This window comes from Cyphomyrmex costatus, unplaced genomic scaffold (genome assembly GCF_001594065.2).
Source record: "Cyphomyrmex costatus isolate MS0001 unplaced genomic scaffold, Ccosl1.0 scaffold520, whole genome shotgun sequence".
Taxonomy (NCBI): Eukaryota; Metazoa; Arthropoda; class Insecta; order Hymenoptera; family Formicidae; genus Cyphomyrmex; species Cyphomyrmex costatus.
Genome location: NW_017279439.1, coordinates 138,532 through 155,313, shown reverse-complemented (window position 1 = coordinate 155,313; position 16,782 = coordinate 138,532). Strand labels below are relative to the sequence as shown.

General features: G+C 40.6%; 2 protein-coding genes across 3 annotated transcripts; both read right to left on the bottom strand.

The window, feature by feature from the left end:
• Nucleotides 1-4,255: 4,255 nt before the first annotated feature.
• LOC108778851 (tctex1 domain-containing protein 2) lies at nt 4,256-6,545 on the bottom strand. The gene is made up of 4 exons (XM_018546148.1): nt 6,423-6,545; nt 5,895-5,987; nt 5,239-5,435; nt 4,256-4,421 (listed from the first exon to the last, which is right to left on the bottom strand). The coding sequence occupies exons 1-4, from the start codon at nt 6,528-6,530 to the stop codon at nt 4,256-4,258; spliced, it is 564 nt and encodes a 187-aa protein (XP_018401650.1). The 5' UTR covers nt 6,531-6,545.
• A 4,610-nt stretch (nt 6,546-11,155) lies between these two features.
• LOC108778836 (hemicentin-1) lies at nt 11,156-16,491 on the bottom strand. Of its 2 annotated transcripts, XM_018546130.1 has the most exons (6): nt 15,960-16,491; nt 14,400-14,560; nt 13,454-13,664; nt 12,898-13,048; nt 12,305-12,453; nt 11,156-11,538 (listed from the first exon to the last, which is right to left on the bottom strand). In XM_018546130.1, exons 1-6 carry the CDS (start codon nt 16,045-16,047, stop codon nt 11,438-11,440), a joined length of 861 nt encoding a protein of 286 aa, XP_018401632.1. In that variant the 5' UTR covers nt 16,048-16,491; the 3' UTR covers nt 11,156-11,437. The 2 variants fall into 2 exon arrangements, with proteins under 2 accessions (XP_018401632.1, XP_018401631.1); XM_018546129.1 differs by lacking the exon at nt 11,156-11,538 and having other exon boundaries at nt 12,159-12,453.
• Nucleotides 16,492-16,782: the final 291 nt, after the last annotated feature.

Here is a 16,782-nt window from a genome sequence, read left to right as displayed (position 1 = left end):
AGTAAGACGGAAAAAGGTAAAGGAAACGTAGGATTTGTATACAGAGTAATTATTATCATTGTCGAAATTCGTAAATCGGCAAATTCTGCCTTGAGATTCGCTTTGCCGTGTGCACTCATGCATGGTTTACTGCTCTGCGGAATTTCCTGTGACTAGTGCATTCCATGTAGAATCTGTACATAAAACGCATTCATATCTCCGTGTGAGTGGATGTGTAACATGAGGATTAACTATTGCAAATTCCAAGGGATTTTCTGCGCTTTGCGAAGTAACCAATTGCATTATAGGATATACTCGCTGTAATTTTCAGATTGTTAAAAAAAAAAAAAGTGAATCGTTAAACGTTGCGGTATTCGATCGAAGGATTACAAAATGAAAAGTTATTTTATAAGTTGCGCGTTTTAGCTTGTAAAATATCGGAGATTGTACGAGATTAAAATTGAAAGACGCCTCGAAGATTTGTATACATTTATATCACAAGAACAAACAACAAGTTTTAAGTACATTTAAAAAGACTCTATTTAGGTAAAATAAGCTGCGTTAATTTACGGTAGATTAATTGTTATATCTGAACAAAGGCTTCGGTCATAGGCGAGAAGCACCTCTTGGTAAGGACATTATTAACAATTCAATTTTCTTCGAGAGAGACCCGATATAATAGATATATTTTGTTTTCGGCATTAGAAATATTATATTTGAAAATCACCGCGGTACACTCTATCATATTAGACGACGACATTTGAAATTCGGTTCGTTAAAAGTTGAATAAAATAAACGAATCGTCGAAAACAATGTTCGATCCACGCCTCCCTTCTTCGCTTTCCGCGGATCGCTTTTAACGAGGAAAATTTAATTATAACTTCGAAGGCGAGATCTCTCAGCACGGCTTGTTAAAATGAACAAAGTATCCTCTATCGCGTATACACAGTCTTATACATGGTCATTCTATAAAGTGTAATTTTACAAATCCCAGAGGGAACACGCATAATCTCTTTAAACAACGCGGATTATATTAACGCTATATTTGTAACAGACGAGCCCGAGGAAAAACATGTCTCGTCCATTCTGTGGTTTGCTGCTAAATAAGTATCTATTACCGCGTCGCGGTTAAGAGCACCCGTATATCTCGCAATTTCATAGAGCTCATAAAAATTTCATGATTTTTTTTTTCCAACATGAGAGAAATTTACAAGAAAGCAACTTGAGAAAATGTTCAGGAATTAAAAATCACAGAACACGATGTTTAAAAGGTCTAAAGATTCACAATTTGCATGAGAATAATCGATATATCTGACTTAACTTTATTCTATACACCCACTTCAATCCTTTATTTTTTACATAAAGGCAAAAAGATTACCACGTTAGTAAATTACCCCGAGGGTTGAAGGCTAATCGGGTTAATAGCGTAACGCAAATACGTTCGATACGTTAATCGTGGAAAAGCCAGGTAAGGCGAACGCTGTGGAATTTCAGTCGTGAACTATTTTGCGAGAGGGGGGTTCTGCAAATGTTTTCGGTTCCTGTTTCGGTCTTCGATTTGCCGGCGGCAACATCCCTCGCGCACAACACCGCGGTGTCACGTGGCAGGACATCGAAATTGCGCCATTAATTTAACGAGAGAGAGAGAGAAAGAGAGAGGACTGCCACACATTTTCCCTGTAATTTCCAGCCAGGCATTGCCAGAGAACATAGAAAAGCTTATGTCCCGCAAGCTTCGAGGCCCGCGAGGCGCGTATCGTATCAATTTCCCCGGTCAAATAATTTCATTATTTTGATTCTCGCCGAAGGGAAATGTTAAATAACGACGATGTTAACAATATCGCAAGAGAATTCGGAAGAGAATATCGGCGTTGCAGATATTTGTTTATCTGTACAATATATTGATACACGTGCTACAATTTTGGAAACCGTAAATTTTTATTTTACATCTAGATAATATTTAGTATGAAAAACAATATATATATACGTGTGTGTGTGTGTGTGTGTGTGTGTGTGTGTATTGACATTATAGAACGATAATACAATAATAATAATGACAATAATTATCATGACTAATGATACGTTATTATAGCAATTCTCATTAAAATTTTGCTCGTTCGATCCGACCTTATAAGCTGGAATCGCCATTAATTGTGAAATAAACGGAATCCGCAGTGACGCATAAATTGCGAGAGCGCTCGCCGATAAAACAAAATCTCTTCCATCTTTTGCTTATCAGTGTGTGTCGGTTACATCGATCCATTTTTCTTCTGGACCTTTACGTAATGACGCTGAAAGGGTCCGATCGACTGAACCGTCGTCTGCGTTTGACAACGTCACAAGCTACACGTAACGCGCAATCGATTGCGTCCTACATCCAATCGAGAATCAACAGGCTTGGAGTTATTATTATTTTAATTAATTCGCTTTATACGCACAGTAAAACCTACCTTTGGATCGCACGTGCCATCATTGTTCGCGTTTTAAATCCGTGGCACGTGAGTTAGATTAGAGACGGAGGATTCCCGTACTGAATTCGCCATGCAAAAAGTGTAGCGCGTTTTCGTTTTCTCGAATCTTTCTTCCCTTCCATTCGCCACCCGCTCTCTCTCTCTCCCTCGGAGACGTTAAAATTACTTCCATTTCGCCGCAGTGCGATCACGCTCGCGAAACGTAATCGCGCCGCTTCGCGATCGAAGGCACGTTCCAGCGAGCGTGCCAATGTTCATAAAAATGTTCACGATGTCGCCGGAACTTTAAACCGCCGTCTATTATTCCGACGAGGGATAGACGAGCCAACCGAAAGTTTCCCGATAAATCATCACGCCAAAGCTGAAGAGGAATGAGGGTAGAAAGCACGAAGTCGCGAAAGCAATAAATATTAATAGCGAATGGTTACTGCATAATCGATCAGAACTTTTCCAGAATCGTTCCGCTAGTTGAAACAACCCCGTCGAATATGTCCGGCTATACCGGATGTTCCAGATTATTCGCCTTTTTTTTTCACGCGTTTATCTTTTGAATGAAACCTGAAATTTTCCCTCTCCCAATGAAAGTATCACAGAGTGTCGCGACTCGCGACAATCTTTGACTCGTGAACATTAAAAGATTGTAGCAAAAAATCAACATCAAATTACAGTTCCATTCATTTAAAATTTGTGCTGCGTAATAATTTTTATAATTATACACATGCACACCCACATATATTTTATACATTTAAGATGGAATATTTTGAAAGAAATCATACTCCCGAAAAAGGAAAACCACACGATCGAAACTTTATCTAATTGTAGGGTCAAAAATTGAACTTATCGAAGAAAAGAAGTCACCGATAATCTGGGACACCTTGTATATGGTGGACTTCGTGCAAGAAGCGAGTTATACTAGAAAACCTTTTTAAGTCACCCTTTGTTCATTCCGTCGGGGGAAGAAACAATTACCGGACTTTTTAAACACCGTAGCCTGACGCGATCCCGGGTCATCGCTCGTACTTGAAGAAACGTTATTATCAGAGAAACCGTGCAAGAAGCTTCTCGTTTTGTCGCGAGTAAAACAATGGCTTTGTATGGCTGCAGCCATGCGTTCGCGGTAAAGTAATTGTTCCAGCATTAGCGTCGCCCGGTGCATTTTACTACAAGCGATTAGTTTGCTCGAATGCCACATTAACGATAATTATTATCGTCATTATCAACGGATTGAATTAAGAATTCAAGCATACTTATTTCTTTATTCTCGGAATCGTTAAACGGAACCGAAACAATTATTTCCTTTTTTCGGAACGAAACAAGGCGCTTTACCAAGGTATAAATTCCGCTGCGTGATGGTTTCTTTGACGCTTCTATGAATTTGAAAGTCTAAAGCATTTACTTCTTCATGCCGAAAGTAATTAGCTACGTACAGAAGCTAACCAGAATTATATTAAGATTTTATTAACTTGCTACCGATCGCATTTTCCGTCACATTTTCTCCTTTATTTAATTTCTCATTATACATTATATACGCGTATACTTAATATTTTCATACATTCACGTGTATTTTACGCGCGATTTACGCATCGAGTGTTCTCGCGCTGTTGGTATTCGCACCCGTTACAATATTATTATTCATGATATATATGTATATTTGAAATCGGCATCATTGAAATTACTAATGTGCTGAGTTTACGATGACTCTATAAATATGTATAAGCGTTACAATGTGTATTTCGATATTACAAACTAATGGGACTACAGTTGAGTTTAATGCGAGATATTAGTTCAGAATTGTGTCGTCGCGTTTAATCATAATATACACCGAACACGCAGCACCATGCGTATATATGATTGTTTTCAAACACGTGATACGAGTAATTATCACGTTCCACGTCCCAGAGACACTGGAAGGCCGTGTACATACTTTGTTGGAAGCGCTGGATTATATATACTTGCGTCACTATCTTGTATCTAGTCGCAAACAATCGTATCTCATAAATTAAATAAATATTCTTATAGAACTGGATCGTACGTCTAGTAATAATTTTTGTAGGCTTTATACAATTTTTTTTATAAATTTTCCATTCTTCGTAAAAAAAGTACTATTAGTGTCACTATTAGTGCAATATGCAGAAGTAAATTCGCAAAAAAAAATAAATTATAAAAAAATTTAATTAAAAGTAAGAAATGATTAAAATAATTGATTAAAATCGATTTTTTTATTCAAATTTGTATTAAAATAATTACCGCAAGTGCGGGAATGCGATTACTGTAGATTGCACTACTTCCAGTAGTGATACTATTAGTACCACTAGTAGTAAATTTAATACTGCACTTCTATACTACTAGTCACGAGCAGTGTTACTACTGATTACTACTCGTATCAACAGTGACACTACTGTATTTACAGTAGTGATACTACAGCACTAGCAATGACACTAGTAGTACTTTTTTACGAGGGATAATTTTACATAATCGTTGTTAAGCTCTCGTTCGATGACCGTTCGATGACGTAAATGTTGATATTTATTTATGTTATACACATATTATTCACTATTTGCTTGACAAAGATAATGGTATTTCATCCAACGCGTAAAAGGAATAAATTAGATAAATGTTTCGATGAACACGAATACAAGCGATCCATGTCATCTGTTTGAATGTAGAAAATGAAGGATACGATACTTGTAATTTTTATAAAGGACAGTAAGATGACGAGGAAAGTGAGACGGGAGTAAGTAGGGAGAAGTGGAATTCAATCTGAAATAAATTTCCATAATTTCAATACCTGTCGTAATCCTTCTTGCCGACAGCCTTCAGCACGTCGCTGGCAATTTCCAAACACAATTTTGATGTCTGATCTGGCTGGTATGACGTAATCGCCGATAACTTGATCTCCATTACGTCACGAACGATCTTGTCGACCGCCACTGAGTGAAAAGCTCTAAATGGCTCCAGACGATAAGTGTTTTGATATCTCGGGATCTGACCAGACGTTAAAAAGTGCTACCAATATTGTTCACAAGGACGGAATTTAACGCGGCAATAAATCAGCGGAAAGATTTACCGGTGATAATAAATGAAACGGCCGTGAAAACTACTGCGCCATATATTAGAAGAAAATGCCGGTAGTGTTGAAGAGTCATAAATATAAAATGTATGATATGGGGAAAAGTCATACTTTTAATGAGATAACATTGCATAGTCGTAGAAAAATTTTGACACAGTTGATCGGAATCGCAGAAGTGACGATTGTTCCAAAAATTATTCAACAAAATTTTTATCTCATTTTCTTCTTTTTTTTTTTTGAAAAACCTTATTACAGGGAGGCGATTCGCCTGGCGCATCGAGATTCACCTGTATTAAAACTTGTTCATTTTCTGCGCTCACTCAATTTATTTGCGTCCATCCAATTTATTCCACCGTGCTGGATGGAGAACGTACCTTAAGTCGATCCCCGCGCTTGTGAAAGAGTATGCCGGCCCCATTGAAACCAATCATGGAAAGCTTCGACAGCGTTTTTCTCTTGGTCTGGCTCTATATCCGGAAATAAGAAACACGTACCATTTTAGATCCCATGGCGATACTTCGTAACGCTCGATATAACGCTCGGCAAGAAGAAAAAGATACATAAAAGCGGTTTCGCATAAATTTCTTAGATCCTCTGATTGATTTGAATATTTATAGCGCCCAGTTTTGCGCATCTCGGAATATTAAATCGATAAAGAATACATATTGTATTAAGAAGCAGGGAACGAAAATAAGATGGATGCATCCGCGCGAATATTATTTTCAGAGTCGACACCTTCAGCTGCCGATTAAATTTTGAATCGAGAGAAATTAATGATACCCTGCTGGACATCTTTCAGACGTATTGTCTTTTTGACAAACACACGTATGACATTTCTATAAAATTACTAACCTGATGTACCGTATTTTATTGTTACTTTTGCACACATTGGTCACGTTTACCTCTAAATCCGTCGGTATTCTTATACTCAATCTTTGGAGCAGATTTTGCCATAATTTACTCTTTGATACCGGCACCGAAGCGTCTTGTTTACCCTGGTGTTTACTCATTTTAAGTAGTCTTCAGTGACAGGTGACATAAACGAATTGTCCTCTAGAGAAGGAACGTTGCGAACGGTGGCGCCGAACAAAGGACGCTCATCAAAAGAATTTCAGCCGCGTTACTGAAAGGAGGAAATTATTGCAATCTCCGTCCTTAGTTTCGCGAGCAATTTCGGCAAATAATTACGTGCGCTACGCCACCATAAATCCTGCCACAGAAACGTCCGCGCGTAATCTACGATGTTCAAATAGAACTGCGACAGAATTTCTTTAAACGTTCTCTGTTAGATGATCCTTTCATTTTTTTTTTTATAACGTTTAATATCGATCCTAGAAAAATATTAAATTAAGGCTGGGCTGCTCCATCTTTCGGTAAACTTCAGCTTACCGTCTTTCTCTCTCTTACTTTTTTACTCTTTATTTATCCCATGAGTTTGCATCCGAAGATGCAACAACCGGTCCTAAATAATTAAGTTTAAAGCAGTGCTTAATTAATTATGGTAAATTGATTTGATTGTTAGGAGGTGAATAATAAAAACTATTATTTTGCTACATCTTTTTATTAAAAAATTTTTTTATTTAAGAAATTTTTTTTCTATTTGATTCCATTTTGGTATTTATTATATATGTTACTTTACATAACAACAACAGTGCCGAGTTCTGTGCCGGGCAGCATCGTTCCCAGGTGTAACATGCACTCTTGCAAGTCTCACTCTCCGGCTGTCTCGGAGTGTGTCCGGACGGGATTGTTAAGTATTGGATCGAGATCGATATCGAGCGGGTTCGGCATCGTTGGGCATCGACACGGTTTGTCAATTGCAGATGATCCCACACCACAAACGAACCGCGTTTATCCGACGCTTGTGCCGTTGCAAACACCGCGATCGATATAAGAGGAGTTACGCCCTCGAGCTTTGCTAAGCTTTGAACGGTAGAACGTTAAGTACTTCCTTTGACAAACTAAAGGAAATTTACCTACCCTCTCGGCTCAACTATGCTGAAAACACCTCGCTGAGGATTTATTTAGTAATCGCTGCAATATTCATATACTTTCATGAACACAAGATAAACGCAAAACACGTCTCTTCCCCGAGACATTTCGCGATCGATGGGACGCAACTAAATGGTTCGATTCAGCAATGATGACAATAATTTGACGTCGCGTCGCACACGTGATGATAAAAAGCATCTCGTCGAGAGTTTCGTTGTTGTGCGAACGCCGACCGCTAATGAAATCATTAATGCCATCGTGATTATAATTTGCATTACAATGACGTCATTATTACCGTAGGTTATCATCAACCAAAGCTATTACAAAGCCGTGTCGACGGTGATATCGGCATTACTACTTCACGGCGCTTTATTTTAGCGCCGTATAATGATTTTAGTTAACTGTAAATTTCTTTCAACTTTTTCTGGCCAACTCATGCCGCTTGTGCATACAGAGGCGCAATAAAGGCGAAATGAACCGTTTCCCTTCCGTTCGACGTACGAAAAAGTTTGAAATTTTACTTTTTCCGGTTTTGTTCTTTTGTTTTGTTCTCCTTCCTTTTTTTAACTAGACTCGGTAAAAGCATAAGAGGATTGGATAAACAATCGACAGAATTTCCTGGACGATCAGCAGTTACGCGGCTAACTTCCACGAACGTGTCACAGAAACTCGTGGGGTAACTCGATAAAACTCCGGTCTCATGCCGTACAAAGCATCTAATACAGCAGCAACTGCCCGGTTTAGTTTCTTAGCGAAATTCTTAGACGCTCCACCCCGAAACTTTCTTCTCGTGCTTTCCCGCGTATTTGACATCTGCGCAGATAATGCCCGCTGTTCTGCGAGGAACCGATAAAAATCAGTACTCGTTGCGGAAAGGTAATGATGTTTGCTTCCCTCGAGATCGACCGTGAACTAAACCGAAGCGAGTGTTTTAGACGAAATTAAATGATTTTGCTATTTGTGACGTTTCCAACCAGACACTCGCCAGAGCTACTCGGCGGCCGATTTGAAATCGATATTTTCTCAGCGCGAGAAGATTGAATCCGACGTAATCCTCCTCGCAGCTGTTCAGTTGGAAGCGTTAAGTATTTTTGTGACTAAGCTTTGCCACGCTCACAATGCTAATCTCTCTCGCACAGAAGCGATTCCATTGTGCTATTTTTGGCAACGGTTCGAAGACTATTATGTGCGGAATCTAGATTCTGTGAGTCGGACGCGAAAAGAACAGCGATGAATTTTCTTTTCCGTTTCTTTATAAACGTGTCTTGCATCCCCCATCCCACCCTGTCCCATTCTTTTATATTGTATACAATCTCGCGGACACGCCACATACGTCGTCTCGCTTATAAGGTTTCGACCACGAGCGAAACTCCTCAATAAAGGCTGCATTTGCGTGTATAGTGCATTCCACGAATAATTCAACTTGCTTGGCGTGGTTTATACGGTTCACGTACCACTTTGCGAGCCGAATCGCGAACGCAACTAGCGCCGAACAACATTGTTATCGATTAAACTTCGACGCGAAGTAAGTACCGAAAGAGTTTCTCTGATCCCTTTTAGTTATTTACCTGTGTTTATCTCTCATCTATGCTTGTTCTCGAAGTGCAAAGAGTCAACAATAAGTGTCGGAGATGCGGAATGAAACGCGATAGAGAGAGAGAGAGAGAGAGAAAGAGAGAGAGAGAGAGAGAGAGAGAGAGCGGTGTCGCAACACCAATTACGCGAGGCACGCGGCGATGGGTTTTTCGCGGCTTTTGCGGAACCATCGGTGTGCCGGAATTTTCCGGGAAATATCCGGGAAAATTGCTTTGCGCTCAAAAGCTTCACGCGATTATGGCGTAAACTCGTTCATTAGAGTGATACTCGCGCGGGCGATAGCTCAAGCGCGTTCAAAAATTCGATCCAACCTAACTCGCACGATCTCACGTAACTCTCTCGCCGAGATGGAACTCTCGCGCTCTGAGACCACGTTGCACCGCGACGTTGCCGTGACGTTTCCTGGCTGTCGCAGCGAAAGACGAAAATTTGCAAACGAAGTTTACGAAGCGCTGCACAGAGTCGCAAATCTCTCGCCCCAATTTGGATATTTTATATTTGAAAATCCCTTCGAAATCCTTCCGAAACACTTTTACGTGTCTTATTATTGTATAGAACTTTTGCCATAAATTTGTTATACACGGCACAGTTTTATATTGTATTTTCGATCGCTCGTAAAGAAAACCAAACCGCGCACGTATTAAAAATCATCACGAATATACCCGATTCGGCATTAACCGAATGTAATCGAATGTCAAACCTTTCCGTTTTCATTTACATCACCGCAGACAACGATCACCTATCATCTTTCAATATCCCAAATATCCGTTATCAATGTTATCACTTATCATATATAACTAAAATTTAAATTTTAATAAATATTTGTTTGAATAGTTCAAATATTTCCTAAATATAAATATACATTTAATACATTCGATACAAATACCCTTCATCATTTCATTCAACTAACATTTTTTTTTATTGAATAAATATTTATTTATTTATTTACTGTAAATAAATATTTACTTAGTACCGTTCGTATAGAAATATGTATTAAGATTTATTAAATCTTTTTCATATCGTAGTGAAGCTTTTTCAATTTATATTTTCTTTTTTTTTTCTTAATTCAGCGAAATACAATAGATATTTTAGGTACAAGCTTTTGCAGCATGACACTCCACGATAAAGCTTACACTTCTTACCAGATTTTTTCTCCCCGAAAAGATTGCGTATACAGGGAATAAGTAAGATACCACCACGCTTTGAAAGAACAAATGGTGGAGATCGACATAACATCCGCCATAAGTTGCATGGACGGCTTCGCAGCGGGACGCCTAACAAATGCTGCTCGCACGCGATTTGTATAAAACCGACGGGATCCTAACGGGATCAGGTAGTGGCGAGCTCGGGCTAGAAGGGCTTCCCCCGGTGGTCGAATCAGGTTCCGGGAGAAAACTCGTTCCATTATCGGCGCAGGTAGCGGCGAGCCTCGGATTCTCCAATGAGCAAGAAGGGCAACGCGTTTAATCCTTTTGACCCATGGCGTGGCGAATGCGCGTCACGCACGTGCTTTTAAGGATTATGCTTTTCCAATTCTTGCACTTAACGGCAGAATGCCCGTCGGCGCGGTTTTATATCGGATCGTTAAGTCTTGCGAGATACTCCGCCACAGTTTACAACTTCAAGCCTGATACAATTGTACTCCGCCGCGGCGCTTGTAGACATAATTACGCAAATTACGTGCATCCGTAATTTTCCCTTCCAATTTTATTAGACTACGACGACGAAGGAACAATCGATTTCGGCGAGCTCGGCTGGAAGTGCGCGCGTTAGAAGATATAGTTTGAGATCCACTTGCTAAAATAATTTATGATTGAATTTATGATTGAATTTATTATTGAATTTATAATATTTTATACGCGCGCGATTATTGACACTTTTCCCTCTCTTGACTCGCGCTTGGCACGTGTTTTACCTCTACGTAAAAAAAATTCTCGGTCGCAGTAAAAGAGGATCAGCAGGGGATGATAAAACGATTTACATAAAATAAACAGTCAAATTGTGTAACTCCAAAAGATTTATTACATTACATACACATTACATCCGTACTGACATCTCGAGCGGGGGTATTCTAGCGAATTCGTTATAGAGTCCAAGGAGTCCGAGCCAATGGAGATCCGGCAAACAAATGACTCTGAATTAACATCAACGCATACGCCGATCATGCGGAACGTCCATGGGAGAGAGAAAGAAAGAACAATTCGGCTTTACTGCAATCATACGCCGGACAGACGATGTCATCGATCCCTCTCCATCGCAGCGTGCATCCGTGCGGTCGCCTCAGGGAGTGAATTCGGGAGGAATTCGCAAGAGATTGGTGGCATGTCGCTCACCGGAACATCGTATCAACGAGGAAAATCAGGACGAGCAGAACAAGTCTCCTATTTACATCACCGGTGCCGCCGTGTTGCATAGCAGCTGGATGCTCCCCTGGAAAAGAGAATTATACCGAACGACTAAGGTGCCTCTTTTGTGTCGCTCACCGAGATCTCGTCGGCGTTCCGATCTCGTCGATCCTTCTCGGAGAGAGATGCTCGCTAACGAACATTAAATTTATTAACGGCCCGTCGCAAAGTAGCAGAGCGAAAAAAAAAAACGAAGGGTGTACTTTGCGCGGAAGGATCCTCGAGGATTTAAGAATTCGTCGGCCGAAAAAAGAAAGGTAAGAAAAATTTATTCACAGCTCTCGTCAGTCAGCGCTCTCGTTTACCAAATATCAAAAGTATATCATTGGACAATTAAATTCACTCGTAATATATGCACTATTTGTCGTCGCAACGAAGGAATAAATAAACTATTATTGAATGTCGCATAATTGAAAATGTTTTCTCTTTCCATCGCAATATCTAAACAATTGCTGTAGAGATAATTAACATTTTAATATATGTACAAACCGCATTATTTGTATCAAATATATTAATATAATGAACAGAAAGAGAAAGAGAGAGAAAAACAAAGGGGAGAGAGAGAGAGAGAAATCTGGGAGATTGCGAGTGCGCGAATTAAAACAAATGTATGTCCTTATCGCGAAACGCGCTCGGGGAGTAATTTCGCAATGTAGTACATTACGCTTTTCCCTCGCTCGCTCGCTCGCTCGATCGCAAAGCGGCGGAGAATTTCGAAATGAGCCGTCTCGCAATCCCCCCGTCGCAACCCTCACCTTCGCTACCGATATTGCCACCGGTATTTTGCTCACCGTTTAGCACGTGCACCATGACGCTCGCCGGGGTGACTTTGCTCGAAGCGCATGTATAATTACCGCTATCGTTAAGTTGAGCACGCGTTATTAGGAGCTTGCTGGTAGTACCACCCTTACCCTTCTCCGTCTCCAGCGATACGCCACCCCTGTCGAACGTAACACGTAAGAGCGTTACTTCCGAGAACTGGCTTGCGAAAGTTTCCATCAAAATCCACGTGTGTGTGTGAGTGTTGTGTGCGTGGTTTATTTCGCGTTTATCTCGACGTCTGACGCGTCGATCCAATTTTCCGATCGACCGCATTAAAATTCATTCGGTATATCCGCGTCGGAATAGCAACGATTTTCTTGAAGAGAAAGAATAGGGATAATCGCGCAAAAATCGCGCAAACTATCGAAAACTAATGTTTACTCGACACATACGGCCTTGTGTGCGCGCAGAAGCGATTCAATTCGAACCCGACGAGAGATTATACCGATTAGAGATACGATTGTTCGTTCTACCGCGATATTAATGCCATTCGAGGGACGATTCCATCAGCTAATTGTGTATTTCACAAAGGTATAATGACCGACTGTTTCCGACCGTATACCTTGGCCCATCGAAATCGATCACCGCACCGGCGTGGTACCAGGTCACATTGCTCGGAGGCAGATCCTGTAGCTCTATAGTGCAGGTCAAGCTGATCGTGCTGCCCTTCCTGATGTATAACTCCTGGAGACCAGTGATCTTCGCTTGTATATCTGATAGAAACAGCAATAACGACGAAGAAGAAGAGAAGAATGAAAAATCGAAGCAGTGTGCATTGTTCGCGCTCCCGCGATTGGCTTTATTACACTTGAGAAACGACGCGCGAGATCGTATTACTATCCATTCGTCGGATTCTACCTGGGAAAATGGATTCTATTTCATTTCGAAAAGCTCAGCGAATCGTCGTCGACGTGGCCGTTTTGTCGGCGATTCGCGAGAGACGTGATCACCGTAGAACGGTCGTATAGGATGGTCAGAAAGGGGGAAGTGTTAAAACAATTGGTTCCCACTAGCGTGTGCGACCGGGCCGCGAAAGACGCCCGGGGAGATCCTTAAGCGCGATTTATGGGTCTCGCGAAGACGCGCGCGCCTCGCCTCTCTCTCGTAGGGAAACTCACCCAAAACCTTCAGCGTCACGGCTCTATATATCTTCGGTTCTGTATTAACCTGACACTCGTAAATGCCGGCGTCCCGCGGTTGCACGTAATCTATTCGCAGATTCCAGTCGTCGGTCTCCGGATTGCCGACTACCGTAAATCTTGCGTCGCTCGTGTAAGTCACCGACATGGACGTCAGGATGTGTAGGTCCCTTTTTCGGATCCAAGACACCTGGGGGGTCACATACACACACGCGCCAAGTGCCACGAATGAGGAGCAGGTAATTGCAGTTTGCCCTCAACCCCTTCGCTGCCTTCTACCGCGCTATTACTGCTGCTGCTGTTGCTTCCGCTGCTTCTACTGATTCAACCCGTCCGCACGCACGTTCCTTACCTCGTATCATAATGAAGTTTTCCGTCGATCTTGTCTCGAGACCCGAGGGAATTCGTAGAGATACAAAGACGTATAATTAACAATTCCGACGGGAAAATTTGTATTCCTTTCCAAACATTTGGAGACAGTTAGAAAAATTGAGGGTTCTACAGCGCGGGAAATTGTCCAAGACTACGAGGAAGCGAACGCGCGTTTTCCTCCTTTTTAAACTGCCGTAGAGTTGTCGTAACGGCGCGCGGCGATTCATTCTATAAAGAAGGCGTCCCGAACGATAAGAATATCGATTTCGACTTTTTGGCACCGGTTCATGAATAAGAAAATGCTGAGGTTTTCACTTTTTCCAGACGTACCCCTCTCTTCTACTCTTTCACCGCGTAAAAAAGTCACGACGAATTATCGTTGTACAAAGAAAGCCATTTTTGAAACTCTATCGAATCTAAATGAACACTCTAATGAACACGTTACGCTTGACTTGCCAGCAGCGAAGGGGTTGCGCAAGCACATTAAATTATCGCAAGCACGCGAGCTACACTCGAGATCAGTGAGATCGAGCAGAGCTCTGATGAGACTCACAGTTCTGTTTCCTAGATTTTTAACACGACATGATAGAACGACGGTCTGTCCTATGGCGACCGTTAATTTTTGCGGCGTGTCATTGAAAAAATAGGTCTTCTTTGGGCCGCGCTGCGACTTTTCCCCTTTGCCGAATGTGTCGTCGTTGAGATGAAAGAGCACTGAAATAGACATAAACCATGCGTTGACATCCTATTATTCTCCTCCGCTGACGTAATTCTTTCGTCGGAAAGAATTACAGGAAACGCGGTTTAAAAAATGAACTCGAAGTCTCCGACAAAAAATATTGGAATGTTTACAATACGGAATATTGGATGCATCAACTGTTTGTTTTACATACATATGCATGCATTCGTATAGATAATCATTTTTAGAAAAAGTAGGATTAATATTAAATAATCACTTAATATTACATAATTAATTAAAAATCTCAAACTTTACGCAGGTATTTAATTTGACTTGCTTTTTTTTGGTTTATTTAATATATTTCGAAATTTTAATATCTTTAATGGAAAATAACATGCACAAATATGTTTATCGAATGCATATTATTCTTGATGTGTATATAATGGTATGTGATAGTATAAGAACGTCGAGTTTAAGTAACTTTGGAAAGCAAAACAGTGATTTAATGAATAGAGACTTGAGAAATTAGTAATATTAATAGTGTTGTTTTATGAACTCAAAATATACATATTACTCTTGGATGAAAACGCTAAAATTATATGTTAGAAAAACAAGAATTAAAAAAATATACTTAAATAAATTATCTTTGTCATAATCTTCGTTTTTTAGTCATAATCTTTCATTCAAATATCATTTTCTAAAAGGGCTATTAATTATTCTCTATCAGGTACAACTTCGTTTAAAATCATAGACTCTTTAATAATTGCTTTACTAATTAATTGCTCTTCTAGCTTCAAAAAATATATGTGTTAACTAATGAGAATTAAAGTAAATATACTTATAACTCTCAAAAGTATAATCTTACTTTTACGTTAATTAATTAATTTCGTATTTTCATCTGGATTGCAAAATCTAAAGCTGAAAAAAAATCTAAAAATGTAAAATATAAAATTAAAAGAAAATGTGAAATGTAAAATAAGAATTATAAAATTATACAGAATTAAATAATCATCAGCGAATTTCAATTCAATTTATGCAAAATTTCTTTTCCGGCTAAAATTAATTTAGAAAATGGATATAAAAAAGTTCTTTCGTTATAATTTTATTTTTAAAAAAGACGGAACAAAAAAACTTAACTTTGTAAAATCAAATTTTTTGTGAATTTCGATAGTCGTATAAGTTTTATCTCCAATTTTTGCGAACGACGCGTCGAAATATTTCATTCTTAAATATATTACGAACGGCATATTTCGATTTTATCCTCTTAGCCCCCAACAGTGGGATAAATTCAATAATAAAAATGATTTACGCCACTCTCCCGTGCACTCTTCGCGCGACCGAAATTACTTCGAGTACAACTGAAATTACGTGTCGGGGCCGGAAGAGGGTTCTCTGGAAATGGGAGGGGACGGGCAGGAAGCACGGGACATTTACCGATGCCGCGTTCGCTGTGAAGTGGTTCCGCGTGTAACAGGTATCCGATTCCCAGGAGCAGCAGAGCCATGCCGTGGAACGGGGCCATCTTTCACTTCGCGCACATCTCTCGATCTAATTCACGTGCCGTTCCGCGCCCGATAGCGACCTTCCCACCACCGTCCGATCCGAACGATCCCTCTCTATTCGCGGTCCTTCGTCAAACACCCGCGGGATCACGCCGATCGTTGACATAATGCCGTCACTGCCGCTCGTGCCGATGTGTCCTCGCTTTTCACATTATCGCGAATCGAGATCGTTCTCACCGTCCTTGCAATATCGGAAGATCGTCCCCATAATTAGCCGATCTCTTACATTTTTTTTAAATGAAAATTTAATTGTTGAAAGTTATTGTTGTTAAAAATTGTACCGGAAACAAAAACGTAACAGTCTTCAGAGACCGTTTAATTAGATAACAATCGTTAACGCTCGTCCTTCCGATCTCCACGCGACTCGACCGCGATCGCACGGAGCGATCAGGAGTAATGCGACACGGTTGCGGGCCGAGCACTGAATTTCGCTCCTCGCGGGGGATGGGAAAAAGCTCGGAAATCCTGGCACGGTGGCGCCGTGTGCCCGTTCTATCAGGGCACGTGCGATTGCGCCGAGAGGTCCCCGACATCGGATATGCGATCTCCCTCAACCGGCGAGATGTATTTATCCCAGCGACCGCGCGGGACTCCTGCGACAACGCGGCCGTACGTTATCACGATTTACCGGAGCGATTGACATACATACATACATACACATCTCATCCCGAAGCGCCGAGCTCTCCTATCTTAGC